Source organism: Jaculus jaculus, chromosome 13 (genome assembly GCF_020740685.1).
Source record: "Jaculus jaculus isolate mJacJac1 chromosome 13, mJacJac1.mat.Y.cur, whole genome shotgun sequence".
NCBI lineage: Eukaryota > Metazoa > Chordata > Mammalia > Rodentia > Dipodidae > Jaculus > Jaculus jaculus.
The window spans coordinates 66,699,330-66,725,695 of record NC_059114.1 but is presented as its reverse complement, the minus strand read 5'-3'; the positions used below and the strand labels follow the sequence as shown (position 1 = coordinate 66,725,695).

The window sequence follows — 26,366 nt, the reverse complement described above, 5'->3', positions numbered from 1 at the left end:
GGAGGAGGCAGCGGCATCTGTGAAGGCCACTTACGGCTCCAATCTTGGGGTTAGGATCCCAGAGGTGGAGAAGGAATGAGATCATGCTCTTTTTTATTTCTTCAGCAAAAAATATCTTCCACTTTCTTCCTGTTAGGGATGCCAGATCCTCAAATAAGAAGATGGCGGTCAGTCTCACATCATCTTGCTCCTGTGGTGACAAATGTATCTTTTTTTTTTTTTTTTAAATTTATTTATTTATTTGAGAGCGACAGACACAGAGAGAAAGACAGATAGAGGGAGAGAGAGAGAATGGGCGCGCCAGGGCTTCCAGCCTCTGCAAACGAACTCCAGACGCGTGCGCCCCCTTGTGCATCTGGCTAACGTGGGACCTGGGGAACCGAGCCTCGAACCGGGGTCCTTAGGCTTCACAGGCAAGCGCTTAACCACTAAACCATCTCTCCAGCCCCAAATGTATCTTTTCATAGGGCATTTCTGCCAGGACCCACCTCCCCTCAACCCACTTTAGCAAAGGAAGACTGGAACCTGGGCACTGGTGCATTCTTGTCACAGCCTCTATCTGTTTCAAGAATTTTCTCACTTCTAAAAATAGAAGTTCCTCCTTTACCCCTATGATAAGTTAAAAAAAAAACACCCCATAGACCTGGATTTTGGGTGATGTTATAGAACTAGAGACTTGACTTTTTTTCCTTGAGCAGCTGGTAGAGAAACAGCAGGAATGATATATGGGAAGGCTGGCAGCAGAGGGTTCCATTTGTTGTACATTTTATATACATCTACCTGGTTACGTCACTGGCTAACAGGAGCAGGACTCCTAATCTAAACTTCCCTAAGGTATAGTGTGCTTCTTCAAGATGATAAATGCTCTGCAAAGGCATTGCAGGTTGCTTAGGATCTCGGGGTCTCATCTTAGAAAAATGTGTCTGGTCCTACTTTTGAGAATATGAAGTTGTAGCACTTCTTTGCTGTCCAGAATGGTCAGACCTGATTTCAAGAAGCCAAGGATGAGGTGATTGATGGAGGAAGGTTGCCTACTATCATCTTATATAGTATGTACTTTGTTGATATGGTTCAGAGTTATTGCAATGGAAGGAAATCAAAACAGATGGGTTTTCTTTTAGGCCTATAAAACTTGTTTAAAGACTGAGAAGATCATAGGTGGATAAAATAAAAAGTGGTCCCCAGTAGCAGAAGATTATTGTGGTGGCTTGAATGTAATGGCCCCATAGCGTCAGGTGATCTTGGTCAAGTGGAGTGTGCGGGAGGTGGAGTCTTGTTGGGAAGGTGGATGACACCAGGGGTGGACCTTAACATGGAGCTCAGCCCTCAGGTGTGCTCTGAGCCAGCTTGAACCTTGGCCATTTGCTGTTTACTCTCTGTGGATGTATGAAGTGAAACAGGCTCTTCTGCCATAATGAAGCTTTTCCTGGAATCTTTGAGCTTAAAATAAATCCTTTCCTCCCATGAGCTACTTGTACTTGGGAGTTTGTCCCAGATCATGTAGATCATCCACTAAAGTAAATATAGCTTGTCAAGAAAAAGAACTAGAATATCATATGAATGCACAAGATACAGCCTCATGTAATTGTTGTGGAAGTAGAAACATGTACTTTAACTATATTAGGAATAAAGTCAAGATATATTTGCAAAGGATTTATTTTTAGAAAAAGAAGGAAAAGACCACCAACTCTCCCAAATGTAAGGAGTTATTTACTTAGAAAAAATGCACAACTTTTCTATAATGAAGAAAGGTAGATAATGAAAAAGCAGGAAAAAGAAGTGGTGAAGTATCTTAAGGTGCCATATAAGTTATTAGGAAATACATGTAAAGTCTATTGTTCTCATTTTTTCTTTTCATTTTTAAATATTTTAAATTAATTTGTTTGTAATGAGCAAGAGCAAAAAAGAGAGAGCAAGAGAATGAATGAAGAATGGGTATGATGCCAGGGCCTCTTGACACTGTATGCAAACCCCAGATGCATGTGCAACTTTGTGTATCTTGTTTTACCAGGGAACTGAGGAATCAAACCTAGGTCATCAGGCTTTTCAAGCAAGTACCTTTAACTGCTGAGCCAACTCTTCAGCCCTGCTCTCATTTTTCAATTGAGAAAACAGATCCACACAGTAAAGTGATTGCTCAAGGATTCAGTTTGGGAGACAGTATTAAAGGATAGGAGGAGTGTGAGAGAGTAGTCATGCTTGCAGTTCTAGTATTTCATTGAAGTCTCATTATATGTTCAGAATTACAGGAAAATATTTACATGCTGCAAAGAAAAACAAAGAAAGCTCATAGAATACAGAATTATATGCCTAATCTATAGCAAAACATAGATGTGAAGTGTCATGGAGTTAAGTACACTTTCATAAAGATAACATTGCTGTAGGAAAAAAATAGCATGTTATTGTCACCAAGATTTAAATTTTGTCAAAAATTACTTTGTGCAAGTGTAATGGAATAAATACCTACTAGGAGTGAGAAATGTCTAACCTCACCACAGACTTTAGTTATGGGTCACTACGAATTCAATCTGGAAGTGAGATGGAAGCCATCTCCCAACCGGACAGCTGCCTAATGTTGGCAGGTGCTATGTCAGCTACTGGGGCAGAAAAATCTCTCTACAGCCTGAACAAGCAGTGAGTGGATTCTGCAAGCTACAGAATCAACCCACTAGGAAAGATGCACCCATGGGTGCAATAGTGGCGCGTACACCATACGAGGAATCAACTGCTCTCTGATTAGATATGAGGTTTACTCAGTGGGAGGGAATTCATCCTTGATACTGCTAAGCCTATGGCTTCTAGAGTCATAGACCCTAAAATGGAAGCTTCCATGATTTGTTGGCTAAATAGAGATATTATGCCCATCACAAAGCCTTCTAAGTGTGCACGTTTAAGCCCTTTAATTATGTTTTTCTCACTTTCAACTCGAGAACATTCTTTTTAAAAATGGAAGCAAATACCAGGGAGACCCAAGACTCATCAAAATGACAAGAAGAGAAAGCCCAGTGCGTCGCAGTGGATACGTCATCTCTATCACACCTTCCAGGGCCAGGGAACACTTCAGAGGTAGACACGGAAAGGCTATGAGCACTCCTGTTACTGCTAGGCAGAGAACTGTCTCTACTGAGATGCCTGTAGACACTGAGGAGGCTAAAAATGCATCAAAGTAGAAAATAAGAGGTTATGGAGAGCTGAACATCAAGGAAGATTTCTTTTTCTTTTCTTTCTTTCTTTTATCTTGTTTTTCAAGGTAGGGTCTCACTGTAGCTCAGGCTGACTTGGAATTCACTATGTAGTCCCAGGGTGGCCTAGAACTCATGCTGATCTTCCTACCTCTGCCTCACAAGTGCTGGGACCAAGGAAGATTTTTGTCATACCCTCCAAGGCTCAGGGAACACTGTAGATTAGGGGGTGGGAAGAATATAAGAGCCACAGGGTACATAGGTGCCCCTTTGGATGTTGTTCTTTCCACATGAGCTAATTGGAGCGTTTCTGACCCCCAGTGGTCACTGACATCCTCACAAGACCAGTACAGTTCTGAGCCCATGAACATTTTCACATGCAGGATGGAGGAGGACAAAGGAACGCGACAACAAAACAGAGGGCATGGGGTGAGGGGAAGGGAACAATTAAGGATAAAGGAACTGGAACATGATCAAACAATAAATTCATATATTAATATTATCAATAAAATGAATTTACAGACATATTTAACTTAATAACCAGACAGAATTTATGTTTTTTTCCTCTGCACTACCTAGTGAACCACTGTCTTGACCACGTAAATGTTGGGCTGACCTGTGGCTTATTGCCGCCTCAGACCCAAGAGAATTATCATTAGTTCTATAAGAACCGAGGAAACCTGACAGATGGGGCCTGAAGGGGTGACTGTGGCCAGCTCTTTTCTAAATATTTCCATCAATTATCTGTGTAGGGGAAACAAAAAAAAAAAGAATGTGTTTGTTATCTTTACCGAAGATACTAGGTTAAGACACTAAGTTAAATGGGAGGCAATCATCTTCTTATTTTACTTTTTTTGTTTATTTTTATTTATTTATTTGAGAAAGAGGGAGGGAGGGAGAGAGAGAGGAGAGAGAGAGAGAGAGAGAGAGAGAGAGAGAGAGAGAGAGAGAGAGAGAGAGAGAGGGGGCACACTAGGGCCTTCAGCCACTGCAAACGAACTCCAGACATGTGCGACCCCTTGTGCATTGGCTAACGTGGGTCCTGGGGAATCTAACCAGGGTCCTTTGGCTTTGCAAACACCTTAACTGCTAAGCCATCCCTCCAGCCCTTGTTTTACTTTTAATTGGCATACAGAAATTTAGATATTCATTTTGGCATTTCAAATACATTATCTTTGATTCCCTCCCCTTTCCACAGCCCTTTGTCCCGATTCCTCTCAGTTCCCCACCCTCTTGTATCACACCTGTCTTTTTGTCTGCCCCTCCCCATGTTTTCAGCTCATCCCTTAGAAGGCAAATACCGTTGACCACAGAGCCATCTCCCCAGATGAGCTCAGCTCTTTCTATCCACTTTTGGTTGTGGTTTTATCTTTACAGGCTTAATTTCAGTTTGCCTCCCTCTGCATATATACTAGATGGTACATGCTAAGACCCACATATAAGGAAGAATATGCTGTTTTGATCTTTTTGAGTTTGAGTCTGTTTACTCTACATGATTCTTTACAAATCCATCCATTTTCCTGAAAATTTCATTTTTTCCATACCACTGCATAGAATTCCATTTTGAGGACAACATAAGAATTAAAGGTGATGCTAACAACTTAGGGGAATGCTAGGAAAAGAGGCAGAAAACTGTTTCTAAAAGCTAGGTTTAGACTAGAATATAAACAAAGAAAAAACTACAAAATACAAGTATACAAAATTTGAGAATTATTCATAATAGGCATATATTGAAGATCAAAATGTATAGATCCCATGCCTAATAAAAATTGCCACAGTGCCAGGAAAGAAGGCAAATATTTTAAAAAATGGAGCAAATAAATAAGAAAATGTTGTATTTGAGAAGCAAATTTTCTTTCCAAACTATTCAGTATTTCTTAGACCTCATTTGGAGATCCATCTCATTCAGTGGCTTAAAAATAGTTAACAAGCATAAAAATTAGGTTTATGGTGAATAATGCAGGAAATAATGAGTTTTCAGTCTGGAGACTGGATCATAAACAAGTAATTTTAAATATTTTTTATTTTTGTTTATTTATTTATTTGAATTAATTTGACAGAGAGAAAGAGGAAGAGAGAGAGAGAGAGAGAGAGAGAGACAGAGAGAGAGGAAAGAATGGGCGTGCTAGGGCTTCCATCCACTGCAAACGAACTCCAGACACATGCACTGCCTTGTGCATCTGGCTAACGAGGGTCTTGCGGAATCAAACCTGGGTCCTTTGGCTTTGCAGGCAACTGCCTTAACCACTAAGCAATCCTTCCAGCCCTAAACATGTAATTTTACCATGTTCATAAATGCTTATAAAAATACATCAGAAGCGATCAGTTCTATCAGTTCTCTATCTCCTCTGGCAACAAGGCATGAGGAAATAGCTACAGATTGTAGAAAATAGATCCACTTTGTTGCAAAATGGATATTTATCTTTCAGATATGGTCTCATTCGGGCTCAGACTGGCTTTGAACTCACAGCCACCATCCTACCTTAGCATCCCAAGCTGGGATTAAAGGCCTGGGCCACCACCGCTCCCAGCTTGAAATGGAGTTTTACAATTGCAGTGAACTTACAAAAAATAAATATTAAAATACAGTCCTTTGAATATAGAGAGGGACTTACTCCTATGCCTAGAATAGGTGAATTACTTTTAAAATTTTTATCTCTTCCTTTATTTGCATGTGTATATGTGTATGTGTGTGTACACAGGCATGTCAGCATCTCTCAGGCTTCATGTGGATGCTGGGGAATGACCCCAGGCCAGGAGTCTTTATAAGCAAGTACCTTTTACTGCTGAGCCAACAACCTAGGACCTAATTTATTATTATTTATGATATTATTATATATTATTCTGAGGTAGGGTCTCACTCTGGCCCAGACTGACCTGGATTCACTATGTAGTCTCAGGGTGGCCTCAAACTCACAGTGATCCACCTACCTCTGCCTCCCAAGTGCTGGGATTTAAAGGAATGTGCCACCATACCCGGCTAAATATTTTTTCTATTGAGAACTTTAATGTATGAACATACTGTAATTTGATCATGTTCCCATCTGCTGTTCTTTTTTGTCCCCTGTTTCTGGACACCCATCCACAGAGAACCATTCTCTTTTGAAGTAGTCCTTCCTGTGTTTCGTTGTCTCATTCCTTTTATGACTGCTCTTTCTTTTTTGTTTTTTGTCAATCACATAATTCAGGATTTGTGGGTCATGTGGTCTCTTCAGCAGCTATTCAACTCTGCCAGTGGATTGTGAAAGCAGTCAGAGATAGTGTATAACCAACCAGTGTGGCTAAAACCTTATTGACACACACACGGGCTGTGGACTGGATTTGGGTCATGGGTCATATTTTACTGAATCCTACATGAAATAAGTCTTTAAATTCTGGAAGTAAGACAGATAGTGTTAGAGGCACTGAGACTGTCCTACCAGACCTGGAGGCAAGGATTTAGGTGAAAGTAAACAGTTTAGGAGGTGAGTCTAGCAAGCAAGCCTGGGGAATGGGAATGAGACAGGGAAGGGAGCAAACTACAGACAGAGAGTGTTTGTATAGTTACGGCCTGCATGGAGAAGTGGTGTTCCAAACTTCTGTGGTGTGAGGAACCTGAGGGATTTGTCTGCAAGCTGTTATTTCTCATTAGTTCTAAGTCCTCAGGTGTTCTTACCTCATCAGTTCTGTGCCACCCTGCTTAGATCAGTCATGGTTTCTGGGCTGGGGTGCAAGTAGGTATATTGGAAATGCTGAATTGGAGTTGATTGTTGTTGCCTTCTGGGTTGGCTTTGGAACATTGCTAGGACACTAACTTTTTTTTTTTTGAGGCAAGTTCTTGATTTTATCTAGGCCAGGCTGACCTGGAATTTGCTATGTAGTCTCAGGCTGGTCTCAAACACATGACAACTCTCATACTTGTGCCTTCCAAGTGCTGTGATTAAAGGCATGCACCACCATGCTTGGCTGACTCTGCTTAAAAAATTATATATGTATTTAGAGAGAGAGAGAGAGAGAGAGAGAGAGAGAGAGAGAGAGAGAACTAGTGAGCCAGGGCCTCAGCCATTGCAATTGAACTCCTGATGCTTGCACCACCTAGTGGGCATGTTGGACCTTTCACTTGCCTCACCTTTTGTGCATCTGGCTATTGTGGGATCTGGAGACTTGAACATGGTCTTTAAGCTTTGCAGGCAAGTTCCTTAACTGCTAAGCCATCTCTACAGCCCACTGACTCTTTTAATGCACGACCTGAACCTTCTTTTACTCTCTTCTGGGGAAGGGAGATTCCTAGGCAGGCTTACTTACATCTTCAAAGAAGGTTCTTGTTTGCAGCACCATTTCCTTGAAGTAGACGCTCACATCTCTGTCTGTGAGCAACTCCAGGATCTTCCTGAGAGCTTTCAAGCTTTCACAGACAACTTCAGTGCGAGCCAAGTGATACAGGCCACTGATGATAGATTCTAACATCATCTGCTTGTGCTTCTTAACCTATTTGGAAATAAGGCCTTTTATTCTCTAAAGTGATTCTATGTATATCTGGCATACAGAAGGGGTTTGCAGACAAAGGTTGAAATGCTGTTAGGCTCACATCTACTTCAACTCAACAGCCACTATTTCAGCAAGGTACTGGGCTTTTCACTTCCAGATATAGGTCAGTAAATTATTATTTTGAAACTCTATAGAAATGAATTATTTCCCCCCCACCTCAATAATGCTTCTTACCTTGTGAGGAGCCCCACTTGCTGTGTTACCAAGGCCTTGGATAGCCATTTGCCTCAGAGTGGCATTGGAGTCCCAGGCACTCTGACCCATGAAGATCAGTACATCTCGCAGATTTCCATGCTTCCAAAGGATTTGCTCCTTCATAAGCTGAAATTAACACACTCTTCCCCTTTACTTAAGTTAGTGGCCTCCCTTCAGAATAGTTACCCAAAGGTATCACAATTAAAAGAGAGGTCTGTTTTGCAGTGGAGCACAGGATGAAGCCCTTGGGAGAATGGGAAAACCTTGTACAGGGTGAGCCCACCGGTCAAGGTTAGAATATCTAGACAAGAGGGTGTTCAGGGTCTCAATGGAAAAATGAAGCAGGAAAACAAGAAATTACAAGTGATGCTTCTTCTCTGGATTGGCTCGTTCTTGTGTCAGAGTGTGAAAGGCCAGTAATATGTCTATTGCTTACTTTGTGTTTTGTCCCTCTCAGATTTATTCTCTTCCCTGAAAGTTTGACAGGACAGGAGATGGTTGGGAGAGGGGTTACCTTTCTCATCTATTTCCTACTTGTACATTTCTGGCAGGAATGGATCTCTCTACTACTAAGGTCCTTTTTCTAGGTCTTTAGCTTTAACTGAGATTCAGACCCTATGAGAAATGTCCCAAAAAGCCCCGCGAGCATGCTCTGATGGCTGCTCTTCCTTGCCTCAGAGAAGAAAGCTGTGCCGGTTATCCGATAGTTCTCTGAGGAAGAGGTGAGAGATGGGAGCAGGTGTTCCATGATGTTCAGTATGACTCCGTGTTGCCAGACGGCCATGCTCCTGGAAAATGCAAGTTTTTGCAGAGATATTCCCCCCACCCCTCAGTGGAGGAAATATTAGTCTATTTGTTCCTCAAGAAAATCATTCATTTAAAAAGAAATGCTAGATGAAAGACTACCAAAGCTTAAACTTTAAAATAGCCCACCCCAGTATCCAGTTTAGATATAGTTTATCAAAGTATTCCATTTGAATACTTGCTTTCTTGAGGAATGCAGTGAATTTGGAACTGACCTCACCATCTCTTTCTCCCCAGACCCTTGATCTTTCTTCCCTTATGTTCTTGGACTATGAATCCTTGGTGACTGAATTCCTCGCCATGAAGCTGACTGAATGCCATTTTAATTCTATTTATTTATTTACTTATGTTGGTTTATTTATTTATTTATTTCTGAGGTAGGGTCTTGCTCCAGCTCAGGCTGACCTGGAATTCACTATGTAGCCTCAGGGTGACCTCGAACTCATGGCAATCCTCCTACCTCTGCCTCCCATGTGCTGTGATTAAAGGCATGCACCACCATGCCTAGCCCATTTTAATTCTTTAAAAAAATATTTTAGTTATATTTATTGGAGAAAGAGAAAGAGGGAGAGGAAAAGGGAGAGAGAGAGAATGGGTGTGCCAGCTGTAGATATTGCAAACACATGCCACCTTGTGCAACTGGCTTACGTGAGTCCTGGGGACTCGAACCTGGGTCCTTTGGCTTTGCAGGCAAGCACTTTAAATGCTAAGCCATCTCCCTAGCCCCATTTTTTATTCTTCGCCTTGTGTTTTTCTACTTAGTATCTCATTCTAGACAACCCACATGTTACCTGGCCAGTGCACACACGCCTTTGTGATGGGCATCAGGACTGCTAAGTAGTGTCCACAAATTGTCCCCTTCATCAGATTCTTTGGCAAGGCCTTCTCTCATGGCTTGTGCTTGCAGGCATTTCAGAGTTGTAGTTGAGAGCCTAAGGGAGATACCGGATTTCTGAAAATTAAATCTGTATTATTAAGGATATTTTATTCCTAAGTTCATTTTTTTCTGTTCCCTGTAATGCTCTTCCAACCTTGGGTTAGTACATGTTGTGCAAGAGGTAAAATAAATAAATAAATAAATAAATAAATAAATAAATAAAAGCAGCCCTGTTCTTATGCTTCAGCTTGGAGTCAAAGGGGACATCCAGATGACATGACTCAGTACATAATAACACAAACTCTTGTCAAAAACCCATGGAAAAGAAACCCCTAAGGATGGAAAAATGAAAAATACCATATTTTACTTGTTCAAAATAGCATCTATTTTGCAGTGGGTGGTGAATTACAATTACTGTTGACTGTCTATAGCTGGGAGGTTGTTGGTATTACCTGCACACTCCCATGTACACGCTTCCTCTCAGTATGGCTTTTACACCACTGATGTCATTTTTTCAAAGTTGTATGTGCTATTGGAACAGCATGCAATTCTGTATTCTACTTAACATGCTGCAGTATGATTTTCTAGTGGAATAAAAAGGTATGCAGGAGGTCAAGCACAGAGAGAGAGAAAGAGAGGGGAGAGTGATATGATATAAGGTATATATATACCTACTATATATACCTATAGGATATATATCTACTTATCTCAAAGAGCTTTTTTGATAAGAATAAAGCAAAAATTTGAAAATATAAGAAAGCCTGACTTACGGTTTCACTGGAAATCTCATTTTATCAATAGTGAAAAAAATTAACATTGCTTCTTTCAACTTCTGAAGTCTTAGACTTGTTAAAAAATGGTATTTTTTTTTTTTCTCCAGTGGCCCTGAATGTTACAGAATCTCAACTTTCCCAGAAAGATTTCAACAAAGGAAACAGTGTGGTTGCTGTAGGGAAGACACATTCCCTTGTTCCTTATGTGCCCATTCCAGGCAGCTGCATTGGGTATTGGCTCAGAGTGGGGTCTACAAGCTGGGTTATAACAGTTTAAGAATGATAGACACTTGTACTTTTCACAAGTGTTTGATGCCAGCCCAAAAGGCACAGACTCTGGTTTCCACAGCCCCTCTTTTTGGAGTCGGGGGTCAGGAGAGCTCAGGAAGATTTCTTGCGGGGCTGTTACCTGCAGGGGTCTGGGATCTGCTGCCTTTCCCCCTTCTGCATCACACGTCGTCGGTGGCTCCAGGTGGAAATGGGCATCTTCAGTCCCAGTGTGCAGCTGACCAGCTTCAGGAGGAGAGTGAACAGCTCTGGATACAAAGGAGTGATATGGGCTCCTGTTAAGATCACCTCATACATAGCACAGGCCACCTGTGGACACAAAAAAACCTTTTGGGCAGACAGTCTTCTTTCCTCCAAGACCCCTTTTTTCCCTCGGTCTCTCTCTCCCCCACCCTCTAAGGCTTGCTTTCTAAGCAATTCTTTTAAAGTTGAGCATGCTCATGGTAAAAAAAAAAAAAAAAAACCAACCAAAAAACAACAAAACAACAACAACAAAGAAAAAAAAAAAAACAGAAAAGGGAGGGCATGCTGGTCTATAAACATCTAAACATCAGGACTGCTTTTCTCAGGACTGCAAGGTGCAGCAGTCATGGGAAGTGAGGTGAAATGTTTGTCAGCACTGGGAGTTTTCAACAAAACAAGTTCTCTGGGTATATTGAAGACTAATTTGAAAACAGAAAAATACATTTTCTTTGGAGCTGATGAGAAATTTACTTTCAAAAACTGATCAGTTACAGAGAGCAATGCTGCCATATTTGCCTAATGTGAATGGGAAGAGAGTTAATGCTATGGCACAAGGAGAGAAGAGCTATGATTAATGCTACAGCACAGGTCCTGGTGGAAACACATCATGGGCAGGGCCCACATCCAAGCAAGGGATGGAATGTCCAACTCACTGAAGTTGCGTCTATCCCGGCGATGTCGTCCTCTAACATGGCTTCCAGTTTGTCTATCAAGGCTTGCATGAGTTTCCCACTGGAGGCTGGGTTTTCAGCCAGAGCCTTCCATAACGTCTTTGTGTCCCTAGGGTGGCAAGGCAGGAAATTGAGAGATGAGGCACAACTCTTTGGACTATGAACTTTTCCACTGGATTCGCTCTAAGATCACATTTTGACTGATCAGTGACAATGTGGTGTGCTCTGTCAGGAGATAATAAAGATGTTCTATTTAGCAATGTAACATTTATTCCTTGGGTTAGTGAGGCTGATTAATGTCCAAAGTGATGGAAACTTCTCACATTGGTGCATTCCAGGCAACCAGAAAGAAGAAACATATTCATTTTCTAATATTCACTTACTATATATGTATGTAGTATATGTATATTTTAAGAATATTTATTGTTCAATAAGATTGCTTATAAAAACATTATCTGCCATTCAAATACCATTTTTTGTATATGTCTGTGTGTGTGTGTATAGCTGTACATGAACTTTCAGTGTAGAGAGTAATGTTGGTTGTCTTCCACAATCATTCTCCATCTTATTTTTAAGACAGTGTCTTTCATTGAAGCCAGTGTCCACTGATTCAGCTAGCCTCTCTAGTCAGCTTGCCACAGCAATCTGCCTGTCTGTCTCCCAAGCACTGAGATTAGAGCTTCACACCACCAGCCCAGCATTTACATGGGAGCTGGGGTCTGAATTCAGGTCTCCATCCTTATGTGGCCAATGCTTTACCCACTGAGCAATCCCCTCAGCTCTTCAAATCACCAGTTTTTAAGTTGTTGTTTAGGTGAAACATTTTCAAATTTGTTATTTTTCTCTCAAATGATATGGCCTCCCAGTGCCCGCTGGAGTGGTAGGATCCACCTGTCAAAGGGCAGTGGCTTCTGTAGAAGGTTGACAACAACTGAATCCATATGAAAGCTGGCAATCTGGGAGATGGCTTCCAGCATAAACTGGAGACTTTCCTCCTTTTGTCTGAGGACTGGCATGTGATGGTAAATAGTGCCCAGGATCTCCAAGAGCTAAAAAGAAGCCAAATAAAACATCAAATTGTTAACTTACTCTCTACCTAAGTGTCCCAGCACTTTGTCAATCAGTGCTTTGTCAATAATGTTAAACAATAGTCAATTCTACTATTCTCATTTCAGAAGGTTTCTGAAATATCTATTCTTAGTCCAGTGTAGTGGACATTAGTCGGAGTACACCATACCAGATGCTGTGCACTGGGAGGAAAATACTGAAAAAGAAAATGATTCAGCCTTTCTGTGACAGGAAGGAATGATTTAGTTAAAGGATATCAGTTATCTACCCAAAGGAATAAGTGCCAGGTGGCATATGGGAAATGGTGAACCAGGGGCAGCTGAGGAATTTTGGAGGACCATTTGCTCTGGATCATAAGTATATGTAGCAATTTCAAAGGAGAAGGTACAGATGGTGGTGATGAGGCCATTTTTTTTTTCAGAAAGAACACAGGTGAAGATGTAAAACTGAGAAAGAGGTAATGAAAGGAAATGACCTCATACAAAAGATGAAGCTCCCAGAAGGCACTGAAGGCCATTTTTCTGAACTTGGATGTTAATGTGAGGAATGATATTATACATTAAAATTTTGTTTTTGCATACATGTGTGTTGAGCATATGTCATGTGTGTGTTATCTGTGTGTGCGTAGATGTACATACTGTGTGTATTAGTGAGGCAGCCAGACAAGAGCTTCACTCAACTGTGAACTCCTTGAAATAGGCTCTGCAACTTGGAGTTGCTGCATTTTGTTTGGTGAGCCCCAGTGATTTTCTAGTCTTTTTTTTTTTTTTTTAATTTTATTTTTTAGTCTTCAGCCCCTGCTAACTAGTATTATAGCTGTGTGTATGTGTAACCATGCCAAGATATTTATGTGAGGTCTGAGGGATCCCAAATCTAGTGGTCTCAGGCCCTCATACTTAAACAGCAAGTGCTGTTAACTGCTGAGCTATCTACCAGCCCCATACATGTGAATTTTGACATGATATTATTGTGCTTCTATTAGAATTTCTATTTTTTTAGAATGTATCTTAAAATCATATATTTATTTTAAGCATAGCATTTATCTCCACTATTAACATACTATATAAATATCACAAACCTCCCTAAAAATGATTACCATAGAAGCCTTGTTCAGTAATATTCTGAGAGGATTTAGTTCCCCTTTGGAGGTCTTTATCATATTGTGTGAACATGTCTTTGTATACTAAACAAACACACACACATATTCTATATTTATTAATGATATTTTTCTGATGTCAACCCTAGTGCCTAAAACATTTTGCTACTTTTAAAATGTCTTATTGGAAAGTAATTTTGACAGGAGTGATAGGTAATGCCTCTACTCAAAAGTCATGATTTGAAGAACTTTGAAATTGATGGTTATTGACTCTGAGATGCCATGATAAAAACTTCTTCCTATGAGATATTTCTATTTAGCTGAAGTTTTTTTCTTACTTATTAATCTTTGAGTAGCTTATATTCTGTCTTTGAGTTCCAGATTCAAGATAGAGGCATCTCTCTGTGAAATTCTTTTTGTTTTGTTTTGTTTTATTGTATTTTTGTTGTTGTTGTTATTGTTTTTGAGGTAGGATCTTGCTCTAGCTAAGGATGACCTGGAATTCACTATGTAGTTTCAAGGTAGCCTTGAACTCACAGTGATCCTCCTACCTCTGCCTCCCAAGTGCTGGGGTTAAAGATGTGTGCTACCACATCCTGCTAAACTTATTTTACTTACTGAGAGAGATAGAAAGAAGCAGGTAGATAGAACAGTTGCTCCAGCGCCTCCAGCCACTGCAACCAAACTCTAGATGCATGTGCCACCATGTGCATCTGGCTTACGTGGATACTGGGGAACCCAACGAGGTCTTTTGGCTTTGCAGGCAAGCACCTTAACCACAAAGCCATCTCTCTAACTCTCTCTGTGAAATTCTTAACCCAGCTTCCTGAATTTAAATGTTGCTCATACTGCTTAAATCTCTTGCTGGGACAACCCACTGGCAGCCTTGCTTACCAGATAACACACTCTGATGGGGTGTGAAAGATAGATGTCAAGGACATCAGTATGGTGGAGACTGGTTGCCTTTTTCAGAAGCATCTACCTGACCATTCCCACCCTGGAAGATCTGCCAAAACACATTTGGTCCTCTGGCCAGAAAAATGAACCCATTTCTGATTAAAGACTTAAGATAGACAAATGAGACAACAGGGGCCTTGTTAACACATAGCTTAGGTCTCTACTCAGGCCCCTTGAAGGGTCTGAGGCTCTTGCCTGCTGCCTGTGGAGGCAGACGCACAGTGTGCCTGACCTGGCATTTCAGAAGTACTGGAATTTTGCTCCGTTACCCAGATTGTTGTCAGTTCACCTGGTTTTCCAGGACAGCCCCATGCTCCTTCAGGGCTGCAATCATCCATATGCCACAGGCCTTTGTGCACATGGGGTTGAGAGTTTCCAAGCCATCCAGCATTTCCTCCAAGAACATCTGGATTTCTTCACTGGGGATGGACTTGCAGACAATCTGAGGATAAAGCCAGAAGCACTCACGTTATCAGACACCTCTCTTTATATCTGGACACCTAAACCCGCTGCTGCTACTTGTTTTAGGCACTAGAAGCTCTGGACTTGTCAAATGGTCAGTATATGACTGAGGCCATAGAAGCAAGAGGAAATAGGATCTCCTATGGGCTTTATTGCTTTTCATTTATTTATGAGAGAGAGAGAGAGAGAGAGAGAGAGAGAGGGAGGGAGGGAGGGAGGGAGGGAGAGAGAATGGGTGAATGAGGGCCACCAGCTGTTGCAAATGATCTCCAGACACATGTGCTGCTTTGTGCAGCTGGCTTACATGGGTCCTGGGGAACTGAACCTGTGTCCTTTGGCTTTGTAGGCAAGTGCCTTAACCACTAAACCATCTCTCCAGCCCCTATGACCTTTGATCTGTGAGCAAACTTTCCCTGGGATGGCCTTTTTGATCATTTCAAATTTTCAAAATCTAGAGCTGGCTATAGCAATTTATTTCCCAATCCTAAAGTTAGATAACATTACATAGGGGCAAAAGAATGGGTAACATCTACATAACAATTTTAATATTATAATAATACTTCACATATATTTCACATGTTGTAGAATTAAATCTCAAATCCACCAAAGAATAGCTAAGTGATGAGAATTCAGGAAAATCTGCCACATATGCTAAGTGCCATGATGAATACCCAAATGGCTAATTGCAGTATTTTATGGAATGTGGATTATTATAGTCTATTACAGATTTATTTTATTTTGCTCTCCCATGTTTCGTTATTAATATTGGTCAAGAAAAGATCAAGAAAATTAACGTTGTAATTTTGATCTTGAGGCAGAAGAGCAGTGTGTGAACAGGAGGGCATTTTCTGTATATGTGAGCTAATGAAAGAGGGTGCGAAGACAGGTGAAAGGAGGCAGTTTGAATGAGTTCTAGGAGCAACACCTGGGGCTTTAAGCCTCTCGTGAGGTTGTGATTTATACACATGAGAACATTCCTACCCAGAGTTAAATGGTCTGTTGATGGTTCACTGAGTCAAAGAAGCTCTTTTCCATGAATAGTTGCTCCTATTTTCTGAGTTGCCATTGTTTCAAAAGCAAAGCATTAGGCCTCTGCTTCTTCGCTGTGTTTCTCTCCCTGGTTCTCAGAACCTTTGTTGCCCCTGTTGCTGCCCCCTTGATCCAAGCCATCTCACCTAGCAACCGTATTCTTACAGCCTTCTTCAAATGGACTTCACTAATTTTGTTCTTACTTACTCTTCCCACAATAACTGATGGCCGTTCTGAAATACAAGCCTGGTCTCTCAGAATCACTACTTGCCCACAGAGGCCTTTGAAAATTAGAAAAAATGCACCGTATCTTCCAGATATTTTTCTTCCCTCTGCAAATATATTGCCAAAACGTATTTTACTGGATGTTTTATTTCTCTACAGAACCATCTCTCTCTTCTTCATTCCTTTACTTAACTGTATTTTCTTAGTTATTACTGATACTGTATTTATTTTTCAGACTTTCTTCACTAGTATTGAATATGACAAACACTGAAAGCATGGGTTTTATCTTTTTCTACCCTTTGAGCTAAGAATTGATCTTGGCAAACGCTGGGTGCTCAGGAGCATGACTTGACTGGTCAGCCTTCCCCGTAAGAAATAAGCTATAATCATTTCACTATTGCTTGAAGAGGGAAATAAACTGGTCTTCAAGCAGTATACACAGAACACATCTGACAGTACTGCTCTTGTTTCTTCCATTCTACCCCACTCCCTCCCACCTCCTGAGGCCACTTGGTTCAGAATGTTTCCCATGGTACAGATTGTCAATAGCAGCTTCTGATTGACGAGGTACATGGACCCAAAGTTAATAAGTGACAGGAGAAGAGGTCTCTAATTTAGTTTGAATTATTACTATTATCATCATTATTGCCTTTGTGGTTGGGGAGTCCATAGCTTGCTTATTTGGAAATCAGACCAGAATCATCTCTACCTTCCTTGGCTAGTCTTCCACACTCATTACCTTAGCTATCTTGGAGGAAATCTTGATCTGGACCTGCTCATCACCACATTCCAGACCTTCCTGTAAGCCCTGCAGTCTTTCCACTTCCAGGCGAATGCCTACAGTCAACAAGGGAAGAAATACAGGAATTCAACAATCCAAAAGAAGATGGAGAGGATGGCTATGCTGTGATGTGACAATAACTCGGCTGCTGGATGCCTTTACCAAGCACACACAAGACTTCCTGATCTGCTGTGACCACAAGAGTAGTTTCTACAGGTAGCGCCATGCTAAATGCTCCGCATGCAACGATCTCATTTACTTTCAGAGATCATCTGAGGTGTGCTCTCCTTTTTCTCTTTCTATGTTTATAGATGATGCTGGGCCAGAGATATAAGAAGCTATTTGCTCAAGGTGATCAAGTTAGTAAAGATATAGCAGTCCAAGTGTGAATCCTGGTCTGTCTTGCACACATGCCAGGATTTTTAGATTATGAGTTTTCCATTTACTAGTTGTGTGATGTTAGGCAAGTTTCTTTGGTTCTCTCTCTGTCTTTTTTGAGGATCTTATTACATGAACAAGTATAATTTGATCATATTCCCCTTCTGTTGCTCTTTTTCCCCTCCTCCTCGCCACTAGTCCACTGACCCTCTCCTCTTTCCAAGTAGTGCTTCTTTTGGTTTTATTAAAAAGTTATTTATTTATGAGAGAGAGCGAGAGCGAGAGTACGAGAGAGAGAGAGAGAGAGAGAGAGAGAGAGAGAGAGAGAGAGAAAGAGAGAGACAGACAATGGTCATATCAGTGCCTGTTGCCACTGCAAATGAACTCCAGACACATATGCCACCCTGTGCATTTCACTTTATGTGGGTACTGGGGGATGGAACTCAGGCCATAAGGCTTTGTAAGCAAGGGCTTTTAACTGCTGAACCATCTCTTCAGTCTCCTTCTTTTGATTTGATGTCTCATTCTTTTTGTTCTCTTTTGTCCTCTGTGTCACACTGTTGATGGGCATCCATAATTAATTTTTTTTTCTGATATTGACAGTTGTTCACATGTAATTGGACATATAATTGGACATGTAATTGGATCGAGGTGGGTCCTGATCTGTAAGTTGGGAGAAAAAAACAAAACAAAACCAAAACTCCCTAGCATTCTCTTTTAGGAAACTTTGAAAGTTATTTAGCATCACAATAGTGCAATTTTCTCCCCAAGAAAATCCAATGATAGAGAAAACATTGCTCATATACCCAACTGCTCAGAGATTTAAGTGGGAGGCTTTCAAAACATTTTACCTATTTTAATAGATCATTTTACTGCTTTGATACTCATCTTCAAAACAAAATAACAAAACAGCCACCGAGGGAAAAATATGACTTATTTCAGATCCAAGAGGCAATGAGTCCTATGATAAAATTAAAATGATGGAACTGAGTAATTCAGTACTGGAAAGGTAGGTGCTGGTTAGGGACAGGGAGGTTCATGAAAGGAGAGAGAGGAAGGGGAGAGGCAGATGCAGCAGGAGAAAAACCAAGAACTGAAGAAAACAGGCATCTTCTTTCACTTGAGGGTTCCCTGCCTTTCTCTCACCTTTTGCATGGAACAGACCAATAGTGGAACTGGTAGCTGCCTGACGGATGGTGGGCAGGGTATCACAGGAGTGAGGAGCAATAAGTCCGAGGAGTGACCCAATTTTGAAGTTCTCTGGTGCCTGCAGAACAAAAGAGGCACCCAATGTGAAGGGGTGGGTTGATGCTCTACGACCGTATTCTCCACACCAACCTCAAGTCCTTTATTTTCCTCCTCAGGCCCTCAAGGTGAGACTCATCTCCTGAAAGGTCTCCAATTCCTTAAGGGTAGCAGAAGAGTGAGTGAGTGAGCAGACATGCAAAGAAGCTGGAGTGCTTGTTGATCGGGAGCTGAAAAATCACACTCAGGACTTTGCATCACCATCTGGGATGTGAGGTCCTGTGGGCAGCAGGTTTGGTTTCAAGAGGCCTCAGAAGACCCTGTGGTTCACAAGTGTGGCGGTTGGAATATCAAATGTCTCCTATAGCTTCCCATGTTTGGAATGCAGCCTCTTAATACCAAGCTGGTGGAGCCTTTGGGGGGCGGAGCTCTCCTGGGGGAGGTGTGTCACAAGGTGCCTGTGGGGCGCCTTATTCCAGTCTACTGAGTGTTCTGAGCTAGCTTGCTCTTACTGTTTTCTCTCTGTGGCTGATACATGGAGATGTGAGCTGGGTGCCAGGCTTTCTCCACCATGGTGGAGCTTCCCTTGGATTCTGTGAGCCTGAAATAAACCCTTTCCTCTCATAAGCTGCTTGTGGTTGGTGTTTTAGTACAGCAAAAAGGGAATAACTACTACAGCAAGCAAGGAAATCTGTTTAGTTTTAGGGGATTACTTGCCTCAATATCATTTGCCAGCACATTTGCAGTGATCTGGAAGGCTCTTTCTCTTTCCCACTCTTTATTCGAAACAAGCCACATTCGGAGAAGCTGTTGGTCAAAGAATAAATGTCCAGGCTTAGTATTCTTCACAGTCGTTTGGTCTCTCGCCCACTCCCTTGCTGTCCTTTTTATCTGCTGCCTCTCTTCTGTAAAAGGGTGCCTATCTCCCCAGTACATCTTTTCTAAAAGAAGACCGGCTGTAAATGGGTTAAGTGGGTCATGCTGGGGATGGGACACGGTTGCTATGGGATACTAGCAGACACACTGGGGGGTTGGCTCATCAGTGTGAGTGGCCTTACTCACGTTAAACATTTCTTCACAGTTCTGTGCATCCACATTATCCCACATCATGGACCTCAGAAGTTTCCCTAGAGCATCCATGGATCGTTCGTAGAGGAACTGCAATCAATTGTGACTGTTAGCTTCGGGCTGCAGGGAGAAAGTCCCACCACAGCTTTTCCTTGTTATCAGTCACCCCGCCACATACGTTAATGTGTTCCTTGTCCTTGTCTGTCTCGCCTTCATCTTTAAGTTGTTCCAGAGGAGGAAGTGGCAGCAGCCTGCGGATGTTCTCTTCAAGGATAGTAAGGTGGTCATTGAATGGCAGCTGAGGTTTCAGTTTGCTGAAACAAGAACCAAAGGGAGGAATGGACACTGTCATTGCAAGCAGAACCTGCTGGCCGGCCAGGAGGCCCAAGATCTGCCAGTCAAATCTGAACATGCGACAAGTATGACATATTGGGACGTTAGGGGTGCAGCAACAGTGAGACAGACAAGGGGATCCAACTCTCCCCAGGGCACTGGGCAGGTATTTAGCATCACTAAGGCTCATGTCTGTTAAAGTCACTATTGGTGTTAATAAGTTCTTTAAGTTATTATTATTATATGCACTCTTCCTCATGTTCAGTGTCCTCTAAATCAGTGACGATTGGCGGGTAAGCAATGAGCCTCCCTAATTAGTAGCTGCTGGACTCTGTCTTGTTGTCCTAGCTGCCTTGAACAAAAAGACTGTCAAACAGCCAGCTGGATTACTCTGATGTCAGTTCCAGCCATTTTGTGACTTCCACAGATGCCAGAAACAGTTGGCACCAGAGACTGTTTGCTGTCACAAACCTTGGTGAACTCCAGAGGACCCCCTGTTACCATTTTCCACCATAGCCAGAGAGAGAGAGAGAGAGAGAGAGAGAGAGAGAGAGAGAGAGGACTTCCCCTGGTGGCCTGTCAGAACTGCGGTGTGCTCTGCTGGTAGGTAAAGAGGCGAGGCTCTTTGGGTACACAAGCAGGCTTTCAGCTGGGAGGCACCCTCCCGTGCTGCCTCTTCTAGGGTTGCAAAACTAAACTGAATAAGAGGCTTTTGGCAAGTGTTTTTTTTTTTTTTTTCTTGCCTACTTTCAGTAGTGGAGTGAGCTGGTAACACAAAGAAACTTTCCGCAGACAAGAGTGGCAGCCGTGGCAGGGACAGCTGAGTGGCAGCGGCAGCTACAGCTGGGCAGCTGCGGGCAGAGCTGTGAAAGCAGCAGGACATCCAGCTGTGTGACAGGCGAAAGCGCGTTAGCTGCAGAGTTTGACAGCAGACGGGGCCGAGAAAAGGGTGGAAGAAGCAGAGAGATGGCAGGAGGGTTGGAGAGGAGACCACAGAAGGATCAAAGGCCATGAGAAGAGAACCCACAGGCTGTGGCTGCTGAAAGAATGCCAGAGATTGCCACATCCTGAGGTCCAAGGGTCTCCGGCTGTGGGGCAGTGTTGAGGGCTAAGGAATCCCGGCTTCCTAAGCCCACCTGAGAGTTCTGATACTGGTGCTTTCAAGAGCTGAGCAATCCTGGTACTTACTTGGGCTGGCCTGGAATCCTGACTTAGGTCTCCACGAAGGCTGTAATGGCTGTTGAGCTGAGTCCAATACGTGCATGATTATTTCAACACTTAAAGACACCCCTTACTGCTGCTCTCTTGCCTAACTTCTAGGGCTCACTGCTGCTAAGCACCAAGGGAAATAGAAAGGCCCAAAGACAAGCACTTGAAGAGCTTCTCCTTTCCTACCCACGATTTCTAACTTGGTGGAGCACCCAGACCTTGGCCAGCTGGTAATAACAAGAGTATGTTGAGTTGGGAATCAGACTGCTTTGGCAAGCTTGGTCAATATGCCTCAGTCCTAATTAATTAGAAGGATGCACAAATTACCACTGATTTTACATGACATATGTAACACTATGTTATATATAATTTATAATGATACCTACTCATTTTCTTCATCATGCGTGTATGAGAGAGCTATCCTTGTGTATGCGTGACAGGAGAAAGAGAGAGACAGAGACAGAGAGACAGAGAGAGAGAGAGAGAGAGAGAGAGAGAGAGAGAGCGAGAGAGAGAAAGATATCTTCAACTAGATTCTCAGTCTTGGGCCATGAATTCTTTCAATTTCCTGTGACCTTTTACCTCCTAGGTAGTACCACATGTACTATAAGTTCTCATGAAAACATCAGTGTATACATGATGTAGGACTCTTCCTCCCTTCCTCCTTTTTTTCTCTTCTTTCCTTTCTCCCTTTCCTACTTTCTTTTAGGCATTTACTATCGAAATCAGGAAGATCAAAGCGAAACTTCAGCTGGGTGTGTTGGCACATGCTTTTAGTCCCAGCACTCAGGAAGCAGAGGTAGGAGGATCATCATGAATTTGAGGCCAGTCTGGGAATACAGAGTGAGTTCTAGGTGACAATGGGCTACAGTGAGACCTTACCCAAAGCAATAACAAGCACACACACTCCCCCCCCCCCCCACACCCCAAAACTTCATGACTTGGAAAAATGCAAATGTTTTCTCAACATGAAAAACCAATGTGTCATTAAATAAAATATGAATTAAGACAATAAGATAGCACTTTTTTTTCTTGGTTTTCAAGGTAGGCTCTCACTGTAGCCCAGGCTGACCTAAAATTCATTATGTAGTCTCAGGGTGGCCTTGAACTCACAGCAATCCTCCTACCTCTGCTTTCTGGGTGCTAGGATTAAAGGTGTGCACCACCATGCCCAACAAGATAGCACTATTTTAAAAAAATTATTTATATTTATTTATTTATTTGATGAAGAAAGAGGGAGAGAGAGAGGGAGAGAGAGACGGGGGGGGGGGGGGGGGAGGGAGAATGGGTGCACCAGAGCCTCCAGCCACTGCAAATGAACTCCAGATGTGTGCACCCCCTTGTGCATCTGGCTAACGTGGGTACTGGAGAATTGAACCTGGGTCCTTTGGCTATGCAGACAAATGCCTTAACTGCTAAGCCATCCCTCCAGCCCCAAGATAGCACTTTTGAGCTACCAAATTAGCAAAGAAATAAGAACGTGATGATGTTGTTAGGACAATGTGAAGAGGACCTTTAAGGAGCATGATTCAGTTCTAGCTTGGAAAGCTATGGGTAGAGTCTTCCTATGATTACTGTCTGGTTTCTTTAAAAAAAAATCAACTCTGTGAGGTAAAATAATAAAACAAATTGCATCCATTTAAGGTGTATATGTTAATGAACTGTGACAGATTACACTCCCATGAAAACACCAACATGACTAACAGATCATTCCTATCCTCTTTCAGGTTTTCTTTGCATGTCATCTTTTCCTTCATCTTGAGCGGACAGATAACACTTAGCTTTTTGTTATTAAAGATCAGTCTTAGTTATATACCGTCTTTTCTAAGTAGGGTGACCATTAGCCACATGTGTCTATGGAACACAAGCATTGTGGTGGGTCTGAACAAAGATGCCAGATCAGTGTGAAATACTGGATTCTGAACATTTGGAATGAAAGATAACGTAGTTGTTTAACATAAATATGTGTTGAAATGATAATAAAATTGACGTATTGGGCTGAACAAAGCAAAGTATATTATTAAAATTAATTTAGCTTTTTTCCTTTCTGTGTTAGGGAATTGAGACCAAGACATTAGACCAACATTCCACCACTGATCTATCTACATCTCCAGCCTAACCTATTTCTTTTTGCTTTAAAAGTCAGTAATAGACACTTTTTTTTTTCAAGGTAGAGTCTCACTCTAGTTGAGGCTGACCTGCAACTCAGTAGTTCCAGGTTGGCCTCAAACTCACAATGACCCTTCTACCTCTGCCACTCAAGCGCTGGGATTAAAGGCTTGTGCCACCATGCCCAGAAGTAACAGACAATTTTAAATGACATATGGTATCTTGTGTTATATTTCTACTTGACAACACTGCCATAGAGCCTACCTTAATCTATTTTAAAGATTTATTTTACATTTCTATAAATCTCATTCAATTTTGTTAACATGGCGTGGTGATTTGACTCATCTGTCCCTCAAAACTTAGGTGTTCTGAATGCTTAGGTCCCTGGCTGGCGGCAGGGAACTGGAGTCCCCTGGAGGGAGTGCACTGTTGGGGGCAGGCTTATGAGTATTATAGCCAGCTTCTCGTTGCCAATGTTTGGCACAGTCGCTTGCTGCTGTTGTGCACCTGTTGTTGACCAGGAGGTGACGTGCACCCTCTGCTCAGGCTGTTGTTTCCACCTGCCATCATGGAGCTGCCCCTCAAGTCTGTAAGCCCGAACAAACCCTTTCCTCCCACAAGCCACTGTTTGTCAGGTGTTTTCTGCCAGCAGTGCGAAACTGACTGCAACACATGATAACCTGTGCCTTTTCTTACCCTGTCTTTTATTACATTTTGGAAAAATTGTGTGGGTCACTTTCACTTCTGTTTTCATCTAATAGACAAAACTCCTTCAGGGGAGAGCCATAGTCTGTTGATCATTGCTTGATGACTCATGAGGTGTGCACAACGTGCAATAATAGGTGCTGAAAATAGTATCAACAATTACTATCCTTGTATTCAGAAAATACTTCTGTCCTAAAGCGTGATCAAAATATTACTTGTCGATTTTTTTTTAAAAGAAAGCAATAGTGAAATATTGCAATAGAAAGTTGTGTCAGTAAAATGAGGCACACTATTAAGCCACCACTGAAAATGTGAAAATGGTGCTTGTTACTCTTCACCGTAAGAAGTGGCACATGTTAAAAGCTCATCGCTAACATGGTATTCTACGGTGAAAGATTAGAAAAGCTCCCTCTAAGATCAGGAACAAATATGGATACCAATTTTCACTTTTACTTAACATAAATTTTTAAAAGAAAAATATTTCTGAAGAATTGATAATATTGTGGGAACACACAACATCAAGTGAGGAAAAAAGTGGCTGCAAAATTATACTCAGAGTAGGAGTTCAACTCTGATAATATGTCGCTGGAAACAAAGACTTGAAGGGACCCATGCCACCATATGTCAATAGGGGAATTGTGGGTGGTCTTTTTAAAAAAATCACTTTCTTTTTATTTATTTATTTGAGACAGAAGGGGGGGGGGAGAGAGAGAGAGAGACAGAGACAGAGAGAGAGAGACAAAGAGAGACAATATGTGAGCAGGGTCTCTAGCCACTGCAAATGAACTCCAGATGCATGTGCCACCTTATACATCTGGCTTGCTTGGGACCTGAAGAGTCAAACCTGGGTCCTTAGGTTTAGCAGGCAGGCACCTTAACAACTCAGCAATCTCTTCAGTCAATGGGTGGTCTTTTTACTTGATGTTTGCCACTGATTTCTAGGTTTTAACAGTGAAGTTGTACCTTTGACTGCAGTGGGGAGTGTGTTATAGAAACTAGCTCTGGCTTATTTTATTCATGTTTATGGCTGTTAACCAGCTAGAATGTGATTAGAGTGTACATAAAGTTTTAACTGAAAGATTAGTTTTGCCTGTAGGCCAAGATCTAGGCATTTTTCCCTCCTATGTCTATATATAAATCTGATTTCCCTAAGTAGCTCCTTGGCCCTACCAGTCATCAAATGATCACTGTGCTAGTTTGGTAGCTCCTTGAAGTCTTTGCGAGCTCTCAGAATGATAACATTCATCTTGGGAGGGTGTACTGGAGCCTGCACTGACACACTCGTCAGGTAGTCAGGTGTCTGAAGGGGAGGAAATACACTTTCAGTAAGAATAACCGGTGCTGGAGAGATGGCTAAGTGGTTAAAGGTGTTTGCTTGCAAAGCCTGATGGCTCAGGTTCAATTCTACCCCCCTGTAAAGCCAATTGCACAAAGTGGCTCATGTGTATGAAGTTTGTCTGCAGTGGCAGGAGGCCCTGGCATGACCATGCTTTCTCCCTCTCAAATAAATAAAAATATACTTAAAAAATAATAACCAAGATTCATTCTACCTCAGGTATCTGATGGCGATTAAGGCTTTCCACCGAACAGGACTGGCTAAGGAATTCAGGGGTTCATCCCTTATCATGTCCTGAAACACACAAAAGGAAAAATCATTCAGAAATTCTTTAGGGAATTCTGATAGTCAGCTTTCACTTCCTTGGGCCTTTGGGTGCCTTGGGTCAGAAAGATGGCAGAGCTGTGTGATGTGACAGTGCTGAGTTTCATGTTTGGATAGGATCTCCAGGTCCTTCTTGCTTCCTCCTTCCCACACTCACCAGCATGTAACCAATTAGCATCTCCTTGTAGGAAAACTGGAACTGTTGGTCCTCAGTATCCTGGACAGCAATGCCAACCTCAGTAATGCTTCTTGTAAAACTCATTTGCAGATCCATGTCCTAAAGCACAATAGGCCCCCGTGAAGCCATGGTCTTAGACACCATAGCTGGCTCTACAAATGTGTGACCTAGGGTTGACATATGTGACCATACAGGACTAGCAATCTTTGTTCCTTGTGCCATCTCCATCCCTGCCTTGGATCTAAGTTTTAGGGAAGTTAGGACATGAAGATTAGTCTGTTCCTAATGATAGCAATCATAGAC

At 42.0% G+C, this 26,366-nt stretch overlaps 1 protein-coding gene across 1 annotated transcript in view; it reads right to left on the bottom strand.

The window, feature by feature from the left end:
• The window catches only part of Mroh2b (maestro heat like repeat family member 2B), a 70,126-nt gene that overhangs the window by 2,825 nt on the left and 40,935 nt on the right, over positions 1-26,366 (bottom strand). The window contains exons 23-38 of the mRNA XM_012947505.2: positions 26,043-26,162; positions 25,776-25,855; positions 20,048-20,183; positions 19,864-19,959; positions 19,519-19,608; positions 18,703-18,823; positions 17,137-17,234; positions 14,971-15,123; positions 12,452-12,609; positions 11,543-11,669; positions 10,768-10,955; positions 9,500-9,640; positions 8,578-8,692; positions 7,884-8,030; positions 7,467-7,649; positions 35-190 (exon numbers count right to left, since the gene is read on the bottom strand). Of these exons, the coding sequence (XP_012802959.2) occupies positions 35-190; positions 7,467-7,649; positions 7,884-8,030; positions 8,578-8,692; positions 9,500-9,640; positions 10,768-10,955; positions 11,543-11,669; positions 12,452-12,609; positions 14,971-15,123; positions 17,137-17,234; positions 18,703-18,823; positions 19,519-19,608; positions 19,864-19,959; positions 20,048-20,183; positions 25,776-25,855; positions 26,043-26,162 (2,109 nt within the window). The remainder of the gene's footprint in view (positions 1-34; positions 191-7,466; positions 7,650-7,883; positions 8,031-8,577; positions 8,693-9,499; positions 9,641-10,767; positions 10,956-11,542; positions 11,670-12,451; positions 12,610-14,970; positions 15,124-17,136; positions 17,235-18,702; positions 18,824-19,518; positions 19,609-19,863; positions 19,960-20,047; positions 20,184-25,775; positions 25,856-26,042; positions 26,163-26,366) is intronic.